The 25,318-nt window shown below is 40.9% G+C and overlaps 1 protein-coding gene across 3 annotated transcripts in view; it reads left to right on the top strand.

The window, feature by feature from the left end:
- The window catches only part of Cfap97 (cilia and flagella associated protein 97), a 31,617-nt gene extending 11,544 nt beyond the window's left edge, over positions 1-20,073 (top strand). For 2 of the 3 annotated variants that reach the window (XM_057752877.1, XM_057752879.1), the window contains exons 3-6: positions 8,398-8,487; positions 9,063-9,331; positions 15,863-16,013; positions 16,969-20,073. In XM_057752877.1, the coding sequence (XP_057608860.1) occupies positions 8,398-8,487; positions 9,063-9,331; positions 15,863-16,013; positions 16,969-17,096 (638 nt within the window). In that variant the 3' untranslated portion in view covers positions 17,097-20,073. The remainder of the gene's footprint in view (positions 1-8,397; positions 8,488-9,062; positions 9,332-15,862; positions 16,014-16,968) is intronic. The other variant, XM_057752878.1, reaches the window with a different exon arrangement.
- The last annotated feature ends 5,245 nt before the right edge of the window (positions 20,074-25,318 follow it).

Raw genomic sequence — 25,318 nt, 5'->3', positions numbered from 1 at the left:
GTCAGTGGAATGGTGAAACAGTGTTGAATTGGCACTTAGTCAAGTAGATGAGATTCTGGGAACTGAAGCACAAAGCTTTAGGCTTTGGTGTTGACATGTTCATGAACTAAACAGTAACTCTTTATAGGTTGTGGTACTTGATATAATTGCAAGAGTCCAGTCTAGACTGAGAGTTGTGGTGTTCACCAAGAACTAATAGATCAGTGTGGCCCGATACTAGAAACATAATTTTAACACACCGGGCTGGAGAAATGGCTCAGCGGTTAAGAGCACTGGCTGCTCTTCCAGAGGCTCTGAGTTCAATTCCCAGCAACCACATGGTGGCTCACAACCATCTGTAATGAGGTCTGGTGCCCTCTTCTGGCCTGCAGGCATACAGACAGAATATTGTATACGTAATAAATAAATTTAAAAAAAAAATAATTTTAACACACCTTGAGAGATTAGTACAATTTCAGTTCTATAAGGAGGTTGACTTGGGGAAGTCCCATTCCTCACAATGTCCAAATACTATGTTGGAATTAGATATTTAACCTTGGAATAGAAATCCTTGACTACGCATTGAGGGACTTAGAAAATGGAGCTGTAAACACATTTTGATACAAGATTATATCATGAGTCTGATATGTTTGGTAAACATTTAAGGAGCTGAATGAACTGGATTAAAGATACATTTCATACTTCATGTATATAAAATTGGATCACTTTTGAAGGACTCTGAAAGGACAAAGTAAAAACATTTTAGAAATTTATAATTTTAAATTTTATCTCTGCTATTGAGAAGGAAATTATAAGAGGAAGAATTGAGACTAAGGAAGCATTGATAGTGAAGAAACCAGTTACAGTTTTTCTTTCACTAAGGTGTCTGTGTGGGTATTATGAAGGGGATTAAGGGAAATGCTCTACAGACCCATTGCTGTCCATGAGAGAGGAGGCCTATTCTGATGCAATCAACTTCCAGCACGCCTTCCTGGCAGTACAGTTTCATCTCTTTGTTAAGGACAGATTGGCATTGTGAAGACCTCAAACACATTACCTTGTATTACCAAGCATTTGAGAAAAACCGCAGGCAACAGAGGGCCTTCATCATTATGATAACTCTTTACTGAGAACTGATTCATTTTTAAGCAAGGCTAATGATTTTTTAGAGATGGACAAAGCTATTGTAACTAATAAAAGTAACCTTGCCTTGGCTTTATGCATTCTCTCTGAGGGGCTGCATGACAGTGACAGCACACGGTGCAGAAGCAGCAGGGAGAAACCAGCGTCTGTCCTGAGCTAGGCATTTAAAATGGATACAGCTGCTAAACTCCCCCACACACTTGTTTTATTAAAAAATAAATTTTGTGTATGTATTAATGTATGTGTGTACCAGCATGTGTATGTATAGATAGGGGCACAGATGTGCCAGAGCATGTGTGTATAGGTCGGAGGACAATTTGTGGGAGTCAGTTCACTCCTTCTACTATGTGGGTCCAGTGGACCAAACCCAGTTTTTCAGGCTCAGCATCAAGGGCCTTTATCTTTTGTGCCATCTTACAGACCCTTTTATTTTTTAATAGAAATATTATGTTGACATTTAATTAGTTTATTGTTACTGACAGGGGAATGGGTAAATATCTTTAGTTTTGGTTTTTTTTTTTTTTTTTTTGTTCTGTTGAGTTTTTACATATTAAATATTGGTAGATATTAACCCATGGAAGTATTTGGATGCCTCAACCTTTAGGACCCAAAACAAAAAAGTTTAAGAACTCCTAAAAAAAAAAAAAATGGAACTAGAATTTATTACTGTAGTAGTCATTATATTCTGAAGTTTGGAGAAAATCTTTGAGAAAATATTTTTAACTTACTCTTTTAAAAAAGAAAAAAATGGGGCTGTACTTAAAAACTGTAGGAAGGGAGGCTGAACAATATAAGTAAAAGATTGTAACTTAGAAGACATTGGGGTTGTGTTAAAAAATGAAACGGGGAATATTACTCAATCTTGAAAAGGAAGCATTATCTGGTCTGTGCTGCAGTGTGGGGGAGGCTGGAACAAGCAAAAGCTTAGGTGAACTGCTGCAGGCCGGCAGCTCTATAAAGCCCTCGCTGAGCTCCAGATCTCCCAGCCATTTAGTAAGGCAGGCTTGGTGCTCTGTGGAACAGTCAGCACGGAGGAGAGAAACGAGGTGCCCTGGGGCTCACTGGCCAGCCAGCCTACCCTAAATCAGTGAGCTCCAGGCCTCAGCGAGAGAGCCTGTCTCAAAAAAACCACTGTGGGCAGCTCCTAATAAATGAGCCCGCAGGCTGACCCTTTGCCTACACATGCACATGAACATGCACCACTGCAGATGCATAAGCACATACATATCCACACAGACAATTCTTGTGATTCCTTTTAGCCTAGTCAACATCATGGAGACAGAATTGTCATTCCAGGGTCTAGACAAAGGGGACAAAGACTGAGGTTTTTTTGTTTGTTTGTTTGTTTGTTTACTTTTTTATGATTATAAGTTCTAGTTTTCCAACATACAGCATTATAGAGAATGAGTTGTACTATCACTGAACAAAGAGTACATCTAAATATAGCCTGATAAATTTTGGGCTTTTTCTGTTTTGCTACAGTCAAAAAGGGAAAACACTAATTCCTAGATACTTTCTGTTATGGTAACTGTAATACTCCATAAATACCAGTTATACTGGAAGAGAATAAATCAACAAAAATTCAACCCAAAAGACATTTAATAGTAATAGGAAGAATGAAAAAAGAAGTTTGGAAGAGATGTCAGGTATGTCTCCTTTAAAAAGAGGAAATAGAAGCATCAGCCCTATTAGTATAAAAATAGATTTCAAGTTGTGAGAGGTACTGAAGGGGACAGAGGGGGTGTTTATATTAATACATAAGCCAAGTACACTAAGAGTACATATTACTAATATTGATATAGTAATATGTACATATGATACTAGCAAAAAAATATATTAAAAGCAAAACAGAACTGGACAATAAATTGATAAAGATCAAGCTTCCAAGGAGGACTCAAAATCATACCGAATAAACAGAAAGTAGTTTTTTAAAAGTGTAACTGTGTATGTGGGCTGCCCTTGATTCGCAGGTACTGGCTCTGATATACATTTGTTTTTAATGTAAGAAAAGAAAAGAAGCAGTAAGTATTGCTACTGAAGAGATTACCCCAGTTCCTGTAGAATGGTGCCTGTTTACCCACGCCAGGTACCTGGACTTGGACCAAACACAAGAACTCAGTCATAGTCTCTCTGTGGCTAGGTCTTCTCATAGAGGCCTAGCTTCTTCAAAGATGGTGGCCTCAGGATAATTAGACTTCTTGGTACTCAGTGTTCCAAGCAGAGTGTTCCAGAAAATAATACATAAGTCTCAGAACTATTTGTGTCTTAGCTTCTAGAGTCATGTAGCATCCCTTTTTTTTTTTTTTTTTTTTTTTTTTTGTTTTTCGAGATAGGGTTTCTCTGTGGCTTTGGAGCCTGTCCTGGAACTAGCTCTTGTAGACCAGGCTGGTCTCGAACTCACAGAGATCCGCCTACCTCTGCCTCCCAAGTGCTGGGATTAAAGGCGTGCGCCACCACCGCCCGGCATGTAGCATCCCTTTATGTTTGCTTGGTTTCTTTTAGATACAGTCTTAGTTTGAGACTTGACCAGCTAAAACTTGCTATATAGATGGAGGCTAGCTTTGAACTTGTACTGATCCTCCTGTCTCTGCCGCCAGTTGCTGGGATTATAAGCATGGACCACTATACCTTGTGTTGGTAGAAATGGTTATAAGCTTCCCAAACTTAGACATAGACCATGCCTTTTTTGTTTTTGTTTCTTAAGACACGGTCTCATGTAACCCAGGCTGTAGCTGAGAATGGCCTAGACTGTCTTCCCTCTGCCTCCTCAGAGCTAGGATCACAAGCATATACTACCATGCCAAAGTATTATGTGGTGCTAACCATGAAACCAGCGTTTCAGGCACCCTAGACAAGTACCCTTACCTTCTGACCTACCTCTTAATGAGATAAGTGTCAAATTATAGAAATATCTTCAAAATCTCTACAACTACTTGTTTCTCCCATATATAAAATGCATTCCCTTTTCCAGCGGTCCAGGTCCAGGCAAGATTCCAGAGGTGTGGTTCAGTGAGTAAACTTTGGGTACCTTGAGCTTCTTCTATTGGGGGAGGTAAGGGATGAGTAATTGTTTTATTCTGAACCCTGTAAGTCCTGGCTCTTACATCGCTTCTATATTTTCTTTGAAAACTGATCAATTCCTGGTTTTAGATTGTATTTCTCTATCCTGTCTTATATGGATAATGTAAGCCATTGTATTTTCAATTTCCTGCTTGAATATCTTAGCCCAAATCCACCAGTAGGAATTTTTCTCATCTTCCTTGTCCCCATAACAGTGCTGCTAAACAATCGGTCAGTTCTTTTCTCTGACTTCATCAACAACCTTTTGTTTTTTAGATTCATTTTATGTATGTAAGCAGATGTGTGCGTGCAAATCTCAGGGGAGTCCAGAAGAGGGGCGTGGATCCCCTAGAACTGGAGTTACAGATAGTTATGAGCCCACAGCTGATAACCAGACCTGTCCTGCAAAATCAGCAAGTGCTCTGAAACACGGAGCCGCCTCCCCAGCCCCTAGTAACATCTTTCTCCAGGCTCCTCTAGCTCTTAACTGCCATCAGGTTTCATACCTCGAGCCGTGAACTTTGGGCTTGTCATAGTAGCATTTTATTTCCTTGTACTAAATATTGTAGTAGTACCTGTTGCTCTGATAACAAATCACAAAACTCAAGTTGTATGAAGCAACAACTCAGATGTCTTAAATGATATGATGGAAGTTTCTGTATGTGGCTTCCTTTTAATGATCTGGGGTCTCACATATGACAACCTCAAGTTACTATCAGGTATGTGTAGCTCTAGGCACAAGTATTCCTGCAAACAAAGGGTGTGTGTGTGTACAGAGCCCCTAGGCTTGAAAGTCACAAACTGGGCCCAGATCTCATAACTCACTTCCTCCTGTAACTGCACCTTCAGGGCCTGTTACACTTCTGCTAGACTTTAAGGGTGCCTGCATGTGTGTGGCAAACACACACACATATACATAAATTAATCTTGGGGGCTAGAGATGATTACAGTACTGGCTGCCCTTTAAGAGTACATGGGGCCGGGCGGTGGTGGCGCACGCCTTTAATCCCAGCACTCGGGAGGCAGAGGCAGGCGGATCTCTGTGAGTTCGAGACCAGCCTGGTCTACAAGAGCTAGTTCCAGGACAGGCTCCAAAACCATAGAGAAACCTTGTCTCGAAAAACCAAAAAAAAAAAAAAAAAAAGAGTACATGGGTTTAGGGCTGGAGAGATGGCTCAGCCGTTAAAGGCTAGGCTCACAACCAAAATATAAGAGTACAGGGGTTTGATTCCTAGCACCTGTGTGGCAGCTCACAGTCATCTGTAACTCCAGTTCCAGAGAATCTGACACTCTCTTCCAGCCTCCCAGGGTACCAGGTATAACACCCATACTCATAAATAAAATTAAAAAAGTAAAAATAAAATGAATCTTTAAAAATTTATATTTAAGCCGGGCGGTGGTGGCGCACGCCTTTAATCCCAGCACTCGGGAGGCAGAGGCAGGCGGATCTCTGTGAGTTCGAGACCAGCCTGGTCTACAAGAGCTAGTTCCAGGACAGGCTCCAAAACCACAGAGAAACCCTGTCTCAAAAAACCAAAAAAATAAAAAATAAATAAAAAATAAAAAAAAATTTATATTTAAAGATACACACAGAGAAAGTCTGTCTCAAAAAACCAAGAAAAGGAAAAAAATTTATATTTAAAATAAATTAAAACTTAACATTTTGACAGTACTCTGTTGGTCAGAGCTGTAAGAAGCCTACAGAAATCCAAAGGAGGGAACACAAAATAATGTCACAAAATCTCTCATCTAACAAGTTTTCAGTTGTGCAGGCAGATAAGACATCTTGTAGGGCCGGAGAGAAGGCTCAACAGATAAGAGCACTAGTTGCTCTTCCAGCAACCACATGCAGCTCATAGTCATCTGTCGTGGGACCTGACCATATACATAAAATATATAAATCTTTTTTTTAATCTTGTAAATTTGGATCTGATATAAAATAGCTATAGTGGGTTTTTCTGTAGAGATCATGACTGTCCACAGAACAGATTTTTTGTATTTTGAGATGGGTTCATGTATTTCAGACTAGCCTAGAACTCACTAGTAGCTGAGAATGGCCTTGAACTTCCAATTCTTCTGCCTCCACCTCCCAGTGCTAGAATCAGATTGCACTGCAGCGAGGCCACCATTCCCACCCAGTTTTGTGAGACGCTAGGAGTCAGACCCAGAGCTACGCGTAGAGCTTGTATGGCATTGCTTCTCAAAGGAAAATTCCGGAGAAAACTATTTGTAAATATGTAAGTTTAGATAGATGCATCTATATATCTATATTCCTTTTTTCCCACTTGCAATATTTATATTTCTTAAGTAAGGAATTTGTTAAAACTTATTTTTAAATGTTTTTATTTAGAAGAATTGGATCATATTTTTGATGTCAGCATGGAGTCACTTTTTTAAAATGTCATAGTAATACCTGCTTTCAGTAAATAAGTACCTTGTTTTGTGGTTTTCAATGAAGGAAAAGTTTAAATACTGCCCTTTGGAGGCTGTTGTTTGATTGTTTAATGAGGTAAACTTTTTATTTATTTATTTATTTTTACTTTTAAAAAACTGTCATTAGGGCCGGGCGGTGGTGGCGCACGCCTTTAATCCCAGCACTCGGGAGGCAGAGGCAGGGAGATCTCTGTGAGTTCGAGACCAGCCTGGTCTACAAGAGCTAGTTCCAGGACAGGCTCCAAAACCACAGAGAAACCTTGTCTCGGAAAAAAAAAAAAAAAAAAAAAAAAAAAGACTGTCATTAGGAAATGTAGCTTAATTTCCTTTAGAATGAGATTCTAAAGAATTTCATATATAGATATATTGTGTGATGTTTTACTCTTTTGACTTTTGGGGGACTACCACCCAGTTCCCAAATAAATCACACATGGAGACTTATTTAGTTATGAATGGCCATAGGTTGGCTTGTTACTTGCCAGCTTTTCTTAAATCATCCCGTCTACCCTTAGCCTCTGGGCTTTTCCCTTTTCTTCTGTGTGTCTCACTCTCACTCTCGACGTGTGGCTGGCTGGGGGCTGGCCCTGATGTCCTCCTCTCCTGTTCTCCCCATTTCTCCTTTTTTTTTTTTTTTTTTTTTTTTTTTTTTTTGGTTTTTCGAGACAGGGTTTCTCTGTGGTTTTGGAGCCTGTCCTGGAACTAGCTCTTGTAGACCAGGCTGGTCTCGAACTCAAAGAGATCCGCCTGCCTCTGCCTCCCAAGTGCTGGGATTAAAGGCGTGCGCCACCACCGCCCGGCTCCATTTCTCCTTTAATTTATTCTGTCTGCCAGCTCCACCTATTCTTATTCCTGCCTTGCTATTTGGCTGGTCAGCTTTTTATTTGGATCATCAGTTGTTTTAGACAGACAAAGAATCACAGTTCACAGGGATAGCAAATGCAGCATACACAAAATCACACACCTTAAAATAATATTCCTCAACATAACTAAATTAATCTAGAAACCTTTTCAGATATAAACATAGGTATTGGAAGGTGACTTGAAATGTATAGTGTGTGTGAAACTTTGAGAACATGTATCTATCCCTCGTTTGTCGTCGGTGTGGTTTTCAGCTACCATTCACTAATTATCAACCATCAATTCCTTGGTTTTTCTTGAGGAAGCTACTGCTTTATCTGTTTTGTTTGTTTCTATAATCTTCAGTAGTCTTTGGTATAAATATAAGAAATAAAATTACTGCTTTTTTCTCACTTGCCCAAGTGATTGGATTAAACTCATTGTAAAATGGAGGTTAAAAATACCTCTTCTGTTTACATCACTGTCTAGCAGAGTAAGATCACATGTAGTCAAGTAGCAACATTACTTTAAAAAGATACTGTTTTAAGAGCTGTGGAGATAACAAGTAGGCATTGTCGGGCACTTCTGAACAAGACTGACAACCCGAGTTCAGTCCCTGGAATGTACATGGATGTGGAAGGAGAGAGCCACGTCCACAGGGGTGTCTCTGGCCTCCATGTGCACACTGGCATGCACCCAGAGAACACGGATCATGCACACACAGAATAGTATGGGTTGTTTTATTTACTCTTAAAAATATGAAACCAAACCAAAACTAAACTTGTTAATCTGATAAAATATATTACTACTTTAGAATATGGTGAAGTAGGAACGGTCAGTAAACTCGGTGGTTTTAGAAGCGTTTCACAAGTGGGTTGTAATAGTCATGCTTACTGAAACTTTTTATAACAATTTTTTAAGCATGTTGTTAAAAATTCTTTTCAGGCAGAGGACGTAGCTCAGTAGTACCGTGCTTGGCTAGAATGGACAAGACCCCGGGTTCAGTTCCCACCACCACCCAACAAAAATCATTTGGTAATCATAGTGTGCAAATTTTTTTTCTTGGCTAGAAATATCTTTTATCTAATGTGTTCCTTTCAGCTTATACTTAATACAAAATAAAATGTTTGGCATTCACAGCAGAAGTACTATAACAATATTAAAACTATGGCTTTCATGGTGTAATACTTTCAGATTAAGCTGTTAATTCTAGACTGGTCTGAATTTTTGCCATTGTTTCCCTCAGTCATTGCCAAGAACATCTGTTGTTACTGTAAAATTATGCCCTCCCATTAACAAAAGAGTACCTAAATTATTGTATCAGAGCACACAATGCAGAGGCTCCTAAAGTCCCTAGCTATTAAAGGTGGTGTGGCAAGAATAGCTTGTGTGAGTCAGCTGCTTAAGAGCTGGCATCGCAGACACCTTCAGTGCTCTGGTGTGCAGGAGCTTATGCCCACAGTTAGAACATAGAACTCTAAGCTACACAAATAAACCATTAGCTCATTTCATACCTTCTGTTAACTTAGATTATACTTTTAAGAATTAAAGTATGTACCATCATAGCTACTTTGCTTAGCCACTTTCACTTTTTTTGTTTACTTCTGCAGCTTTTCTGCAGTTAGATAAAAAGGGACCACAAAAACATCACTTTGAGCAGCCTTCTGTAATGCCTAGGAAAAACTACTCTTTCACAAGAGAAGAGGTGAGACAGATTGATCGGGAAAATCAGAGGCTTTTGAAAGAACTGTCAAGACAGGCTGAAAAACCAGGAAGCAAAAGTACAATTCCCGGAAGATCGATTGGCCATCCCCCTAAGTTATATCATAGTGCTCTCAACAGACAGAGGGAACAACAAAGGATTGAAAGAGAAAATTTGGTAAGTAACACATCTTTTAGTCATCAGAACAATTGCATTTGTACTGACTTGTAAATACAACGAACAGAAAATTAAGTATAGCCAACTTTTCAAGTTTATTTACATAAATGCAGGAATTGATAACACGTGCATAAACCGTGGTAATTTGCGGGTCTAGAAGTTAACCATGTCTGTCTCTTAGTGTGTACTAAGGAAAATACTGCAGGAGGAAAAAGTTGACAAGTCTCGGTGAGCTCAAGGCAGCCTGGTCTACAGAGCGAGTTCCAGGACAGCCGGGGCTGCACAGAGAGCCCCTGTCTCAGAAAAACAAACAAAAACAAAAACAAAACAAAACAAAAAAACAAAAAGAAAATACTAAAAATCTTCTAGTTTCCTGATTAGTTAAATCACTATACAGGTTCAGCACATGGTACCCTGGAATCAGATACACATACTCTTCTGTAATGTGTTTGGTCACTAGAGCTTTACCCCTTATCGTTCCGTGGCAGACAGAAAGCTGCCCATAGGCCATGTGACTCTAGCCGGGGAAAATGTGACAGACCTTGTCTCGTCTCTGTCTTCCCTGGCTTTTGGATACTTTTTAAATGACCTTTCAGAGTCTGCCTCACCACTTTGAAAACAATGAGTGATTCTCCGCTATATCTGCTGGATTGTTAGCATTCATTCACCATTCGTATCAAAAGACACGTGGGTTAATTTTTTTCAAGAGTATTTCCTGAGAAGTATATAAAGGAAATATTTAGACAGACATAAAGCAGAAGTACCACGTGTCCCTACTTACAGTAGGTCTCCAGAACTTTCTTAGCTTGCGGACCTGAAACCTGGTAGACAGTGTAGTAGACTATGATTTTCACACACAATGGTTACTGTGAGCTGGTGTGTTGACTAGTGTAACTATTCATTTTATAATGTGTATATAAGAAAACACCATTTGCCTTGATAGATGTAATTTAAAAAAATACAACTTTCTCAAGAAAAGTTTTGGAAAAAATTATTTTGAACTTCATTCATGGAGTCTGGTTTGAATGGCCGTCTTATGGTTTTCTGAACCATAATTTAGATTTTAAAGAACTATTCCTATCATTTTGATTATTAAACAGTAGTAATGCCTTATTTTCTATAAAGCAGTAGAAAAATGTGAAATACTGCTGATTGTTATATAATTTATAACCTAGCCTGAAGATGATATATTCTTGTATGTCAGGCAATTAGAAAACTGTATAAAGCAATGTTAATGCTAACAAAATTCTTACATTAGTTTTCAAGTAGTGTATGGGTACTGTTACGGGTGCTGTATGTCATTTCACTTTTATTCTGGCCCTAACATGCCTACCAAATAGTTTGACTAAGAAACAGTCAGTGCCTACACTACACTGTAAGCCCCCAGTCTCGTTGCAGGTAATTGTTAGCATGTAATTATGCATAGAGTACATAATGATTAAATTAGAATAAGTAGAATTTCGTTCTCTTTAAAGAAATTTCTTTGTAATCTAGGCCTCCAAACTCTCTTCCAGTTCTTTAAAAAAAAAACTTTTGTAAGTGATAGCCCTCCTGCTGTCACACAGAACACTGAACCTTACCCTCCCGCTGAAGTTTATCTTAGTGCCCGGTCCTCCTTCCCTCCTCCACTCTTTCAAGTCTTTTAGATGCTTATATCTTTTGTCACTCCGTTACAGTGTTATAACATTTTTTTAAAGTTTCATGTGATTTGGAAAGTTGCATGTTTTCTCTCTTATTTCCCTAAGTTTCTGCCTAAGTGGCCTATCAGAGTACAAAATGAGTTGTAGTTTTATGAGGCTTTTAAAACCTTTATTGGAAAATTATTTTAAATTTTAATATTCATCATTATTTTTATAGTGTTTTACCTCTGGTAGATAAACACTGAAGTTTTCTTAAGATTTAAAGAGTTCATCCAAGTGGTGAATAAATTTATGAAATCAGGAATTTTGTAAACATTACTATTTTCCCATACATGGTCTAATGAATCCCCAGCAGTCCTAGCTTCAGGTTCTTTGTACATGCTAAATTTAGAAGTTAAGAACAATTGAAGCAGTGGTGGTGCAAGCTTTTAATTCCAGCAGTAGGCAGAGGCAGGCGGATCTCTGTGAGTTTGAGGCCAGCCTGGTCTACAAGAGCTAGTTCCAGGACAGGCTCCAAAACTACAGAGAAACCCTGTCTCGAAAACAAAACAAAAAAATACTTGACTCTGCTGCAAAGGACTCAGGCTGAGCTATATCCCCCAACCAGCATTGTTTCTGTGCTAGAAAAAATGAAGAAAAAAAATACACACATATATATGTACACACACAATATTAGCAGATTAACTGAAAATGTCAAGATTATTAGAAATTTATCTTTTTCAGTAAAATGCTTTGAAAACATAATGTCTACGAATTTTGTTGTGCAAGAACATCATTTTAGGAGAATTTGGCAGCTATTGTACAGCTCCTCTGTCTACAAAGAAAGATGCTGTGTTATTTTAGAAAGTGTATAGAGACTACATTCAGATGGAACAGAACCATAGCCTAACTGAGCACAACAAGAACTAATTGTAGCTGGTAAGACTACACTAGGGAGTGGCTGCTTTCCTGGCTTCTGAAGGGAACAGAGGACCCATCCCACCGGCTGACAGCAGTGAAGTTGTGGTTATATCTACTTCATGTGTCAGTCATACGCTTGGGTTTCTAACAGTACTTCGTCGCTCTCTTCTCTGAACAATGCTTCCCCTGAATATTTTGGCTTAGTTTATTATTGTTATGCCCAGATCACAGAGTCCTCCCAAAACCAACCAAGAGACCCAGTCCTGTATGTAAAATTCTTATACAAGTTTACAAACTCGAACTCTCTATGTGTCCATTGTATTGGAGTGGTTGGAGAGCCCCAGCTCAGTTGGGGTTGGGTTTTTGCAGTAGCAAAGGTGGGAGTGAGGGATTTCTAAGGTCCAGGACCCCTGATTGGCTGACATTTGTCTAGGAGTGACCTAGTATAAAAAGCAGTGGTTGTGTGCTGGCAGATCCTATCTACAGTGGTTGGAACATTAGGAATTTCCTTTGAGTGGCCTGTTCCTGGGTGGTGTCTGGGTGGTCTCAGTTTGTGGTCTTAATTGGAACCAGGTATTGCCTTAGGGTAAACTACTGAAACTCAGGCCTCTGTTGAACTTATCATGGCTGGGTCCTACAATTAACCGTTTCTGCCTTCTTGAGAATGGCTCAGAAATGTTGACAATGCTGGTTGGTGATGGAATCTCGGAATCAGAGGGTGGAAGGGGAACTGCTGTGAGCAAAGCACTAGGCTGAGGAAGTGTCTGGAAAGGTGTTACAGTGACGCTGTAGAATGCTACAGTTTGAGTGGTGTGCTAAAGCTGGAGAGAAAATGATTGGGAAGAAAACTTGTCCTCACTTGTGAGACTGATTTTATAAATGTCTTAGTGCTATCGACAGACTCTTAAGATAAAAATCAGTTTGCACCAGAAAGGGTCGTATGTTTTAAGGAACGAGTAAAACAACTGCGAATTAGTTCTGTTGGAGACCAGCTTCGACAAAAATACCACTTACCAGGGCAGGGGCATGGGGAGTAGAAAAACAGTAACGAGAACGAAGATGCAAGTAAAAATAATAAAACGGAAACATAGGATAGCAGCAGGAGGGGTTCCAGTGAGTGCTGAAACCCTGTGTCTAATTTCCATACACTTTCATGCCCCAGGGTGACAGGGAAGAAGACAAAAGACCGCTGTGCTGTGACACAGAGGACAGCTAGAACAGGTATTCGCCTCGATACTTAGAGACATCAGGTTATTAGCATTCTGTTCTTTAGACAGTGAACCCAGCCTAGACCCTGAAGGCAGCTACTCCCAAGGTCAAACCTTATGCTTGAATATCCTGACCATTGGTCAGGGTGGAGTCGATCCAACTGTCTGGGCCACCTTAATGTCAAAAGGACCAAGTAACCACACCCTAGGACTGGACGTGTAGCCCTGTTGTTAACAATTTTGAGCAGCCTCAACCTCTCTGACCTTCAGACAAGGTGGAAATGGTCTCACTTTTTTTGGACCTCCACACAGTTCCCAAGCATTGGTCTTATTCCATGTTCCTTTCTCAAAGACCTCTGAAAATCAAAAGCTTTTGAATTTTGAGTTAAGAAAGAATGAGTAGGGCTGGAGAGATGGTTTGTTAAGAGCACTTCCTGCACTTGCAGAGGGCCCAAGTTCCATTCCCAGCGACCACATGGTGGCTCACACTGCCTATAACTTCAATTCCAGGTGATCAGATGCCATCTTCAGGCCTCTTTAGGCAACAGTAAATACATGTCATATACATACACTCCAGGCACACTCACATACTGTAGTAAAAGGAGCAGCGGGCCACGTCCCACCCAGCTAGCTTACACCGAAATAATTACACAGAAACTGTATTCATTTCAACATTGCCTGGCCCATTAGCTCTAGCCTCTTATTGGCTAACTCTCACATCTTGATTAACCCATTTCCATTAAATCTGTGTAGCACCATGAGGCTGTGGCTTACCGGGAAAGATCCTAACCTATGTCCGTCTTGGGCCGGAGATTCATGGCGTCTGCCTCACTGCCTTCTACCCAGCATCCTGTTCTGTCTACTCTGCCTAATTTTCTGCCCTATCAAAAAGCCAAGGCAGTTTCTTTATTTAACCAATGAAATCAACACAAAACAGAAGACCCTCTTACATCAACATACATATAAAATAAATATTTAAAAAAAATAAAACTAGGAATATTTACATAGACTTAATCATAATAAAGAATATGCCTTCGTATTGGCAACTATGCTGCTTTGGCCTGTGGATTTGTATAGGCTTTGTATTCTTTTTTTTTTTTTTTTTTTTTTTTTTTTTTTTTGGTTTTTCAAGACAGGGTTTCTCTGTGGCTTTGGAGCCTGTCCTGGAACTAGCTCTTTAGACCAGGCTGGTCTCGAACTCACAGAGATTCACCTGCCTCTGCCTCCCAAGTGCTGGGATTAAAGGCGTGCGCCACCACCGCCCGGCAAGGCTTTGTATTCTTTAGTAACTGGTTTTCTAACTTCTTAACACTTCTTTTCTATAGTAACCTTTACTCAGAGTCCTAAGTATGTAAAGGAAAAAGTACAGAAAACAACTAGGCAGTCAAAATTGAAAGTATGGATGGGGCTTGAGGTCAGTGCTCACACAGCCTTTCCTTGTGTTCTATGTGAGGCATGGCTGTAGTCAACACTTCTGCTCTCTAGTGTATATAGGTAGAACTTGTCATAACTTTGATAATTGGTGGTGATTTCAAGGGTTTACCTTTGGACTGTTAGCATAATAACTCCTATGCCTGACATTAATACGAGGAAATTAAGTTTGCTGTATTTGCTCTTGTAGTCCCTTTCCAAAGACTGGCAGGTCTGTGGTGGCTGTCTGTGGGCTGCCGTGACAATGACTGAGGTTAACCATTAGGAGAGGAAAGGATTACTGACTCGCACTATAGCTTTTGGACTTAGTTCAGTAGACACATGATGGTAGAAGGGCATGGTGGAGGGAAGCTGCTTATTTCCAGGAAGAAGAGGAGGCTAGGGGCAAGATAGAGCTTTCTTAGAGGATGCTCACAGCAGCCTGCTTAGTCCTACAGGCCCAGGCTCCCAGTTTCCACTGCTTTCTAGTAGTCCTCGATTGTAGTCCTTGAGGGTGAGACCTCAAGGACTTTTTCTGTCCACTCTGGTATATTTATTGTTCTTGTTGAGCTCATATTAGGGAGGCTCTATCTATGTGTGTAGTGGACATTGCTGGGAGACAGTCTCACTGCAAATGCCCTGATCTTCTGGCTCTTACAGTCTTGCCAACCCCTCTTCAGCAGTGTTCCTGAGCTTTGTTTTGTAGATGTATCTATTAGGGCTGGGCTCCGCAACTCTGCACTCTTTGTTTGTGGTTTTCTGTAAAGTCTTTTTTCGTTGCCCTTGAAGAGGGGAGATTATACTTCTCTGTGGGTCTGTGGACAAATATTTGGGGTGGCCATATATTCTTCACCCCAGGTCAGAACATTTCTGGTATGTGTAGAGTAACTAAACACTGTTTTTCCTTAGCGAATTTCAAGTTATAGACTCTCTGACCTCTTAGAAATTATTGGTATTTATGTAGTATTTGTAATAGTAAAAATAAAACAGCACTGTTTCCCAAGTGGTGGCACTGGGACACTGGGTCACTGCAGCTGGTTTAGGGCTGGGGCGGGGGAGACCACGGCTGACCTTTGGCAGGGCAGCCTGTCCCACAAGGAACCACGGCAGGTGAAAGACAGAGACAGATAGGCATGCCATGCAGAAAGAGCTTGGATATTTATTTAGTGGGTTATGGAAGGAAAGGGAAGGAGGAGGGAGGGAGGAGCCATGGCAGCAGCCACCTCTTCCAAAGAGAGAAGGGAAGGGAGCTCAGACTGGAAGCAGAAAGAAGATCCCTTTGCCTCAGCTGACCAGGTTGTGGGGGGGCAGGGTGTGTCTTTTAAAGGGACAGGACAGATCATTACAGTATTAACGTTCACACTTTTGTGAAGGCTTTATTGAAACGGCTTGAAGCTGTGAAACCAACAGTTGGCATGAAGCGCTCTGAACAGCTGATGGACTATCATCGAAATGTGGGCTATCTCAACCCTTCACCATCCATGAGACGCGTGAGATCTACTCTTGGCCATTATAGCCCACTGAGTAAGATTATCAAAGCTATTTTCTATTTATCTTTTGAGTCTTTTAGTTTTTTAAAATAAAAAGTATGATTTGTGTTCTTATGATAGAGATTTAAAATGCTAACTTTGGAATGCATTTTAGTTTTCACGGGCATGTTCTTATAGTTCATTCAATTTCAGGCTTCATGTACAGAATGTAATGGTAGCATAAGAAGAAAACAAAAAGATAAAATGAGTGAAAATAGCAGTGTTTTCTCAGACACTGGAAAAGTCTTTTAATTCAGTTTGTGTTTTTAAAGAATAAATTGATAGGGCTAATTGAATGTGGCTGAAACATTCTCTCAGTTACTAATACCTTGTAACCCTTAGATATATCTTTCATGTCCTTACTAGATAGCTAAAACAAAATCAACAAACTACAGCTGTAATTCATTTTAGTGCTTGATACGTGATCAGTTACAGACTGAGCCAGCTGTGTACCCTAGCGCTGTAGGAATTTTAGTGCTGGGTATACAACAGATAGAAAATCAGACTGTTCCTTTACCAAAGTGGATGCTGTTGCATCATGTATATATTCTAAACTGTATTTATCTTAAAAATTTAAGCTATTTTTAAAGAAAATTGGACCCTGATAGTGCTGAGAGTTCCCAGTGCTTATATGACTAGTCATTGACTGATCATCTCACTCATTTTAAAACATGGTTTATTATAGTTAACTTAAGATACGGCCTTATTCTAGTAAACATATAAATGATTATGCAAAGTGTTTATTTTCACTTGAATCACTTCAGTAGCTTTTAAGCTCCACGAATCCTACAGTACAGTTCTATTGAAAGTCATTTCATTAGAGTATTAGATACATCTGGAGGAAGAAGGGTACCAGTCTGGACCTAAAATTAGGACAGAAGGTTTATCAGCTGATGACTTGTGTACTTGGCTCAGATAACTGAGACTGTTTTATCTTTGTGTATGTTCAGGAGGAGCTTCCAGGACATCCAGTGCGACCAGTGGCTTCAGTTGTAAGACTGATCGATCAATGTTGGACGCATCCAGTGGCTTTTTGCTAAGACCGAAACCCCCGAATGTTCGTACTGCTTGGTTGTAAAACCTTTTTTTATGGTATACATTGTTCATCTTATTTTAACAATGTATTTTTATGTATTACTGTAACTCTTTGTAAACATCTGTAATACCTTTTTCAAAAATTTATACAATAATGAGTATAATTTATTGTTATTCAGCGCAAAATTGTTACCAAAACACACTTTGATGTAAAAATCAGTGTTTTGTATGGTGGTGTGTGTATAGGAGCTCTGTGTTTAACAGAGAGCGGTGTTGTGCATGGCTCTTTCTGTGGAAATTCACTAGTGATGCTGACAAACGGTGGTGATCCCTGTTGAGCCAGGACACTCACTCTGCTTACTCTGTTGTTTTCAGTTATTGTAAGCGTGACTGTATGCGCCTCATGCCTCTGTGTCTTTAGAGTGCCTGCCACATGAGCCATCACTTGGTTATGTGATTGTTACACTCCTTATGAAAAAAGTCTTGAAATTTGTTTTCATGGATGAGCTGATTTCAGTTTGATGAGGAGGGTGAGCAGCTTGCACTGGTGCAGTTCTTGATTCACCAGAGGTTCCTCTCTGTAAGAGTTTGATTAGCCACTCCAAACCATTTCACACTGAATAACAGGGGCTCGCTTTAGAAGCTCCTGTTTTGTGTTTTTATGCAGTCAGGTAAAATACTCAAGGATTCTGAGGAAAGAGGTGGCTTTAACAGCCTACTGTAATCCTGTGGCTGGTTTGTAGCCAGATCATTTGCATGATAAACAAAAGCAAATATTTGTTGGGTCAGTGAGCAATATTCCCAGCTTGAAGAACCAAGAAGCAGCCCCAGGGTATGTTAGCGAGTGTCTGAAATGATACTGTTAGTGTGTGCTGTCATTGTGTACTTGCTGTATTGATAGAAGGTTAGAGTCCGGAAGAAACGCTTTAGAAAAACCAGTTATAAACAAGAAAAACTAATCACACATTTCTTACAGCTACTTACTGCCTTAAACATTTGTGAATTTTCTTGGTTTATTTTGGCTAAATCCTAGAAGCACCATTTTTACTAGTCTAACATCTGAAGGCCTATTTATCCTGCTGGGCTAGTGACACATGACACATAGATGCAATAAATATAGTTGACTATGAAGACTGAAATATGTTTGTGTCAGCCTGTGGACTGTTACTTTATGAACAGAGTGTGATATTTCATAGTCATAGCTTTTTCATTGCTGGTCTTGTTAGTATACCTTTAGGACGTATAAGTAAGTTTCATAGTTAGTGACACGTTTTCTTGAAATAGGAATTATCCCCAGCCACAGTGAGCTCTGTCAGATTTCAGTGTTCCTGCAGTGCGGCATGTCTGCCACACCTGCGCCACCCTCGTTAGCACCAAGGCCACCTGCACTTTACCAATGCCAGGTCATACGGTGTTGGTCTTAGTTTAATAGGTTGTGTTTTAGATAGAGCAGCAAAGGTTGGGAATGATGAGGCTAAAAAGATTGCTGAGCACATACACCATGCACACATATACATATGGTAGATATGCATACACAAACACACACATATGGTAGATGTGCATACACCACACACATACATATGGTAGATGTGCATACACCACACAATACACAAACACACATACATATGGTAGATGTGCATACACCACACAATACACAAACACACATACATATGGTAGATGTGCATACACCACACAATACACAAACACACATACATATGGTAGATGTGCATACACCACACAATACACACACATACATATGGTAGATGTGCATACACCACACGATACACAGACATACACATATGGTAGATGTGCATACACCACACACATACATATGGCAGATGTGCACACACCACGCACATACACAAACACAGCACGCACACCATGCACACAGTGGATGGAACACAGCACGACTGAAGGTTTCTCTGCTGCTTCCTGGGGACTGTAACATTCTTTGAGATCTGTCTCTTTGTTCTAGTAAACACGATTTTATAGCTGCTTTATATAACCTTCAGCTATATAAACAAAGGTTTTATTTTTGTCTGAATTTTTTAACTTAAAGTTTGTGTGACAACAAAATGCAGCATTTTGGCATTTGCCCAATAATGAGTCAGTCACTTTTTACAATGTAAGTTTGAGGGGAAAAGTGTGTGTATTAGTGGCATAGCCTGTGAGTACATTTTATTTGATCTCTCCAAGTTCCATAGATAAAGCTGTACTTTGATTTTAAATGCTAATTTATGTCTTAGTTTTTACTATTTGAAAGAAGTTTGTCTAAGTATTACTGATAACAGGGATTCAAGAAAAGGGCAACCATCTTTTAAAAACAATTCACAGTGTTGTAGATGCTACATGATGATGATAGGTGGATGGGTAGGAACTACAAACAGAATTCTCTGATGTGAGCTAAGGTTAGGAGGCATTTGTAGCGGAGGTGTCGTGAGTACACGAGTGTCTCCAACTTCCCCAGCACAGTAAACACTGTGGAGGGCTGTGGTGCAGGGGCGGCTTGTCCTTACTGAAGTTCTGCACCTGCAGCTGGAAAGCATGTTGGTCCGTGGCCCTGGCCAGAGCTCACTGAGAACTGTTCTCATCTCCATCAAATGTTATTACCTCCTTTTCTAGTAAGATTTGGTCAAAGATTTCAGACTATTAAAATTATTTCTTAAGGAGTAGCTACTACCTCTTTCTCCTCCAGTTTTTTCGGTCTCCATTAAAAACTGCTCTTGACAGTTATTCCACTTAAACTTTGTGGTTTGCCTGTAAAATAAAGTCATGCAGCTGTGTCCCACCCAAGCTTCAAAACGGATTGCACAGCTTCAAAAGGCGACTGTCTAGGTCTGCTTCTCACCTCTAGATGGATGCAGAGCTCCAGAGTATTAAGGTTGATGTAGAGCTGAAGATGAAACTTTATCTTAGTTAGAGATCAAACACTGTGTCATCTTAATGTAAGTGATTGTATACCGTCATAGAATGTGCTCACTGCTAATGGCTGAATTGCTTATGTTCATGAATAAAGATTAGCAAACTTTTAAACCATCTTTCTTTAAAGTGTTCTAGTTTGTCATTTTTAGGCATGAAGAAACTAGCTTGGCCTAGGGAAGAAAGAAAGAGAAGATGAAAGAGAACCAGGTTTTGATTGTTTATATTTTTAGAATTAGAATAAAAATTTCTGTGTACCCTACAAAACTACTAGTTAGAATGAAGTTGCCAGTTGGATGGTATTTTTAGTTAATATTTTTGAAAATGTGGTATTTTTTGGAAATATTTCTTTAAAATGATACTCCTGGTCAGCATTTTCTCAAACCACATGATTTGATTCATTTTGTAAAATTGCTATGATGTTTCAGTATAATGGACATAGAGCTTGAATGAGTGTTGCTATTGTTGAGTTGCTTTATTTTGATTTTTTTGTTTTTGTTTTCAAGACAAGGTTTCTCAGTGTATATAGCCTTGACTGTCCTGGAACCAGCTCTGTAGACCAGCCTGGCTTCGAACTCAGAGATCCACCTGCCTCTGCCTCCGGAGTACTGGGATTAAAGGTGTGCACCACCACCGCCTGGATTTTTTACTTTGTTTTTAAAGCAGGCTTACTGATGCCCTTGAGCTCAGGGTGGTTGAGTACCTTCCCAGCACATAAGTCCAGCAGGCGGGAAGCTCAGAAGTTCCGAGTCATCCTCAACTACAGTGGGTTCCAGGCCAGCCTGAGCTGTGTGATCATGTCTCAAACCAACCGGAGCCACAGGAAGAAATTGCTAGTGGCTCCCACGGGTGCATAAACTCTTCTCTGCACAGATGAAGGATGCAGAGCACAAATGGGCTTTATTATGGCAGGTAATTTTTATTTCTTTTTTTTTTTTTTTGGTTTTTCGAGACAGTATTTCTAAAGATAGAAATGGTTTTTACGTTGTCCCCTAGAGGCAGAAGGTAAATCCCTATTGCTGGAAACACCTGCACATCAGATCATTTGGTGACCACACACTGTACACGCCAGGCCCAGAGACCCCTGAGTTGGAACTGAGCTGAGAGCCTCCTCCCTGAGCACTAGCTTTCAGGGTACCAGAAGACACCATTCGCGTTTCCAAAGGAAGTAAGCAACCAAGAGTCTTACTCTGACACCGATAGACCACAACAATGACCAGGATGGCACGATAACCCTAAGGGTGCAGTCGTGTTGGGCCTGCCTTAGCAATAACCATCAGTTCTCTTACTGGACCCACTCAGCAAGAGGGAACCTAGCTGACACTCAGTGTAGTGACATGATGGTCTTCAGAGGAGAGCCAACAAGCCATCACTTTACTAAGCCAGCGTAATTCCTAAAATAAATATTACATCCTAAACATTTGCCCAAAAAAAGAAAAAAGAAAAAATCAATGGCCATATGAAATAGAAAGTCTTTAGAAATTCTTTATTCGGCCGGGCGGTGGTGGCGCACGCCTTTAATCCCAGCACTTGGGAGGCAGAGGCAGGTGGATCTCTGTGAGTTCGAGACCAGCCTGGTCTACAAGAGCTAGTTCCAGGACAGGCTCCAAAACCACAGAGAAACCCTGTCTCGAAAAACCAAAAAAAAAAGAAATTCTTTATTCCCACAGGTGTCTTTTACTTTTACATGGTGTTTTGCCCTCTGGTACATGTATGGAGGTCAGAGGACAACTTTCCTCTACCTGATGTGGGTTCTGGGAGCTGAACATTGTCACACATACCTGGCAAGTGACTTTATCAGTCGAGCCATCTTGCTGGCTCCCGGAGCTGTCTTTCAGAACTACTTCCAGGATACAATGTATCTCTCAGCCTCTAGCCTTTTGTCAGGCTTGGTCGGAAGCTGCCACCTCCTTCTGCCGCTACAACTAACATCTGTTCCTTATGAGAGCTCAGAAACACCTCCTGGAAAGCAGTCGGACAGGCCGACTTCCTGCTTGTTTGTATTCAGGGCCGAGCACAGGGAGTATAGAAGGATGGGCAAAGGTCGGCAGCCCTCGTCTCCGCTTGCCCACCTCTCTACCTTTGCCAGTCCATCTTCAGGTATGCACTGGTTTTCCTTACCTGAGGTGGGGAAATGTTTGCTGATGCAGAGAACATGGAAGGGTGCTGCTGACTGGTTTGTTCCTCATGACTGGCTCAGTCTAGTTCCTGAAGAACTTGGGACTATCAGCCCAGTGATGGCATCACCCACAATGGGCTGCCCCCCCCCCCATTAATCCCTAAGAACAAGAAATGCCCGACAGAGGTGGTTCTCAACCTGAGGGTCTTGACCCCCACAGGGGTTGCATATTTAATTACAGTTCGTAACAGTAGCAAAATTATGGTTATGAAGTAGCAACAAAATAATGTTCTGGTTGGGGTCACAACATGAGGTCACAGCAATAAGGAAGTTGAGAACCATGGCTCCTACAGGATTGTCTACAGAGGGTCTTTTGGAGCCTTTTTCTCTGAAGAGCTTCTCTGAAGCTCCCTCCTCTCTGATGACTAGCTTGTGTTAAATTGACATAAAGGAAGCAAATACAGATACCCAAAAGCCTTTTCTCTCCTTTGCATTATTTTTGACCTGTTGTATGTGGCATCACTTTTTATTTATCTATTTATTTTGAGACAGGGTTTCTTTGTGTAGCCCTGGCTGTCCTGGAACTAGCTCTTGTAGGGCAGGCTGGTCTCAAACTCACAAAAATCTGCCTGTCTCTGCCTCCCAAGTGCTGGGATTAAAGGTGTGTGCCACCACCCCCCGGCATGGAACTTTACTTTGATGACACATTGATTACTTCAGTTCATTCTCTTGCTTTTGCATCTGTCTGTTGTGAAGATGTATTGCTATTCATGTGTGTTCGCCTAGTATAGGTATGTGTATCACATGCATGCAGGGATACCTAGAGCCCTGCAAGATATGTGTGCTTGAAACTGAATAGGGTCCTGAAAGAGCAGCAAGTGCTCTTAACCTTGGAGTCATCTTTCCAGGGCCAGTATCTGTTTTGAATCTGCAATGGAGACTCTTGAGGCTGTGGGCCATCTCTGTGGTTGTTTTAATTTGGGGGCATGACATATATGTGCCATAGTATGTATGTGTGTATATATTATATATGATCAAGTCCAAGGACAAAGTCTGAGAGTCCGTTTTCTCCTACCATGTGAGTCCCAGGGATTACTCAGGTCTTCAGGTTTGGCAGCAAGCACCTCCCTCTAGAACTAAGATCCCATACTTACTCTCCCAAGAGCTTTATCTACCGTTATGGCTTTGGCAGAGATTCCCAGAGGTGGGATTTTAAGAGTCTGGCATGGAATTCTAGGTTTTCCATACCTTCAGACTTTGAGAGCTTTATACAGTGACGTCACTTGCTTCCTTCTAGGAATTCTTACTGAATGAAGTAGCTGTAATAGGGCCAGCTCAGCAGGACTCTGGGGCAAAGAGCGCTGGATTTAACCTCAGCAGGCAGGAGAAAGCCCAAAAGCCAGCACTTGGGTCATGTGCATACTGCAGATGACGTGGCTAATGTACAGTTTAACAGGCAGCCAGTTCCTCCACTCTGCTCCTTGCATGCAAGTGGGGGAGGGGGATGGAAACAATTCGGCTCTTGGTTGGGCTGTAATGACCTCCTCTTCGTTCACCCGCATTCAGTTCCCAATTATGTTCGTGGCCTGTCAGTCTAAACCCTTAGGTTTGGGAAAGCCCTAGTTTTAGATATGCAATACAAAGGTAGTTTTTCCTACTAGCTTGTGCTGCTTTTATCTGCCAGAAACATCATTGCATCATTGATATTCTAGAATGCAAAGCAATGTATCTGGAAGGCTCCTAGCAGCACTGTTTGCTCCTTGTCCTTGGGAGACAGGATTGAGATCTTTTTTGACTTTTCCGTCCATCTAGACTGAAATTAGAAGTAACTCTGGATATGGAACACACACACACACCTTAGCTGCTCTGGTAAAAACAAGGCAGCCAGTGTTGCACCCAGAGGCCTGGGTAGCACAAGCCCAAGCTCTTTATCAGGAAATACAAAGCAGACATTTGCCTTCTTTCCAAATTTTGAGCCCAATCTGGACATTTCCTGCGGACTAGACACAAATTGGAAACTTATTAACTGCTCTTTTCCTGGTCCAGATGCACTTATTTCCCCACTTGAATTTTCAAACAATTTTATTATGTATGTGTGTTTAGCCTGCACGCCTGCTTGTGCAACACTTGTATATGCCTACGACCTGGGGAAACCAGAGCATGCATGATCCCTTGGAACTGGGGATTCGGACAGTTATCTCCATGTAGGTGCTGGGAACCAAACCCAGACTTTTAACCTTGAGCCATATATCTGTTGTTTCCCACCCTTGAAATGCTTGTCTCTTGCTCACAAATCCCTGAGAGTCAAGCCCTTCAAATAGGCCTTTCTCCTCATTCTTAAACTGTACAGAAAGGAAGTACAAGCAGATACTTTGTATACAAAACCTAGTTACTTTCTTTCAAGGTCCGTGCCCTCTCCTGCTCACTCCCAGCCAAGGTTTACAGGGTCAATTTACACAAGATTATTTCATCTTCTCCCCCAGTTAGGCTTCAGGGCAGGTTCACTTTCAGAGCCTCCCAGGCATTAAATACGAGCTTGAAAACTGATACCAAAAACTGAATGGTGGATGTGCCCCACTCCCTGGAATTCAACCCCTAACCCTCAAGATGACAGACAGTATTAGGAGACAGGTCCTTTAGGAAGAAATCAGATCACAGCATGGTGCCTTTGTCACTGTGATCAATAACTTTCAAAGGGGGCTCCAGAGAGCTCTCTCACTCTCTTCCCACCAAGAAGATTCTCAAAGTCAGGTGGCTCTCACCACAGTTGATCCTCATAGACTCTGACGTTTCAGACCCAAGGTGAGAAGTATGTTTGTTGTTTTATGAAGCAGACAGTGTGTGGCACTTTGCCATCCCAGCCCAAACTAAGACAACTGTTCTTCAGTGAAGACTGTCCACTTGTTGGAAATTTCTAGGTAAAAGGTTTCTGTACAGGAACTAAAAAAACAGGACTTCCTCAGCATGCAAAATCTTACCTCTCTGAAAAGCTTAGCAGAGGCTCATGGTTCCTAAGACTGTGCAAGTGCACACAGTGGGCCATGGAAACTGTTCATGTTGCCATTTTCGAGCCTTCAGCAACAGTGTAGCAAGATAGTACATGGCCTGCCTATGTTTTAAGAACAGCTATTTCAATAGGGCATGCATACAGGAGAGTCACTGACAAAAGCATCTTGCTAGAAAATATGCGTTAATGTTTTAATATTAGCAGTTAATGAGTTCAGGGA

This window comes from Chionomys nivalis, chromosome 20, assembly GCF_950005125.1.
Source record: "Chionomys nivalis chromosome 20, mChiNiv1.1, whole genome shotgun sequence".
Classification (NCBI taxonomy): Eukaryota; Metazoa; Chordata; class Mammalia; order Rodentia; family Cricetidae; genus Chionomys; species Chionomys nivalis.
The sequence above is the reverse complement of the archived record's forward strand: the minus strand, read 5'-3'. Positions and strand labels throughout refer to the sequence as shown.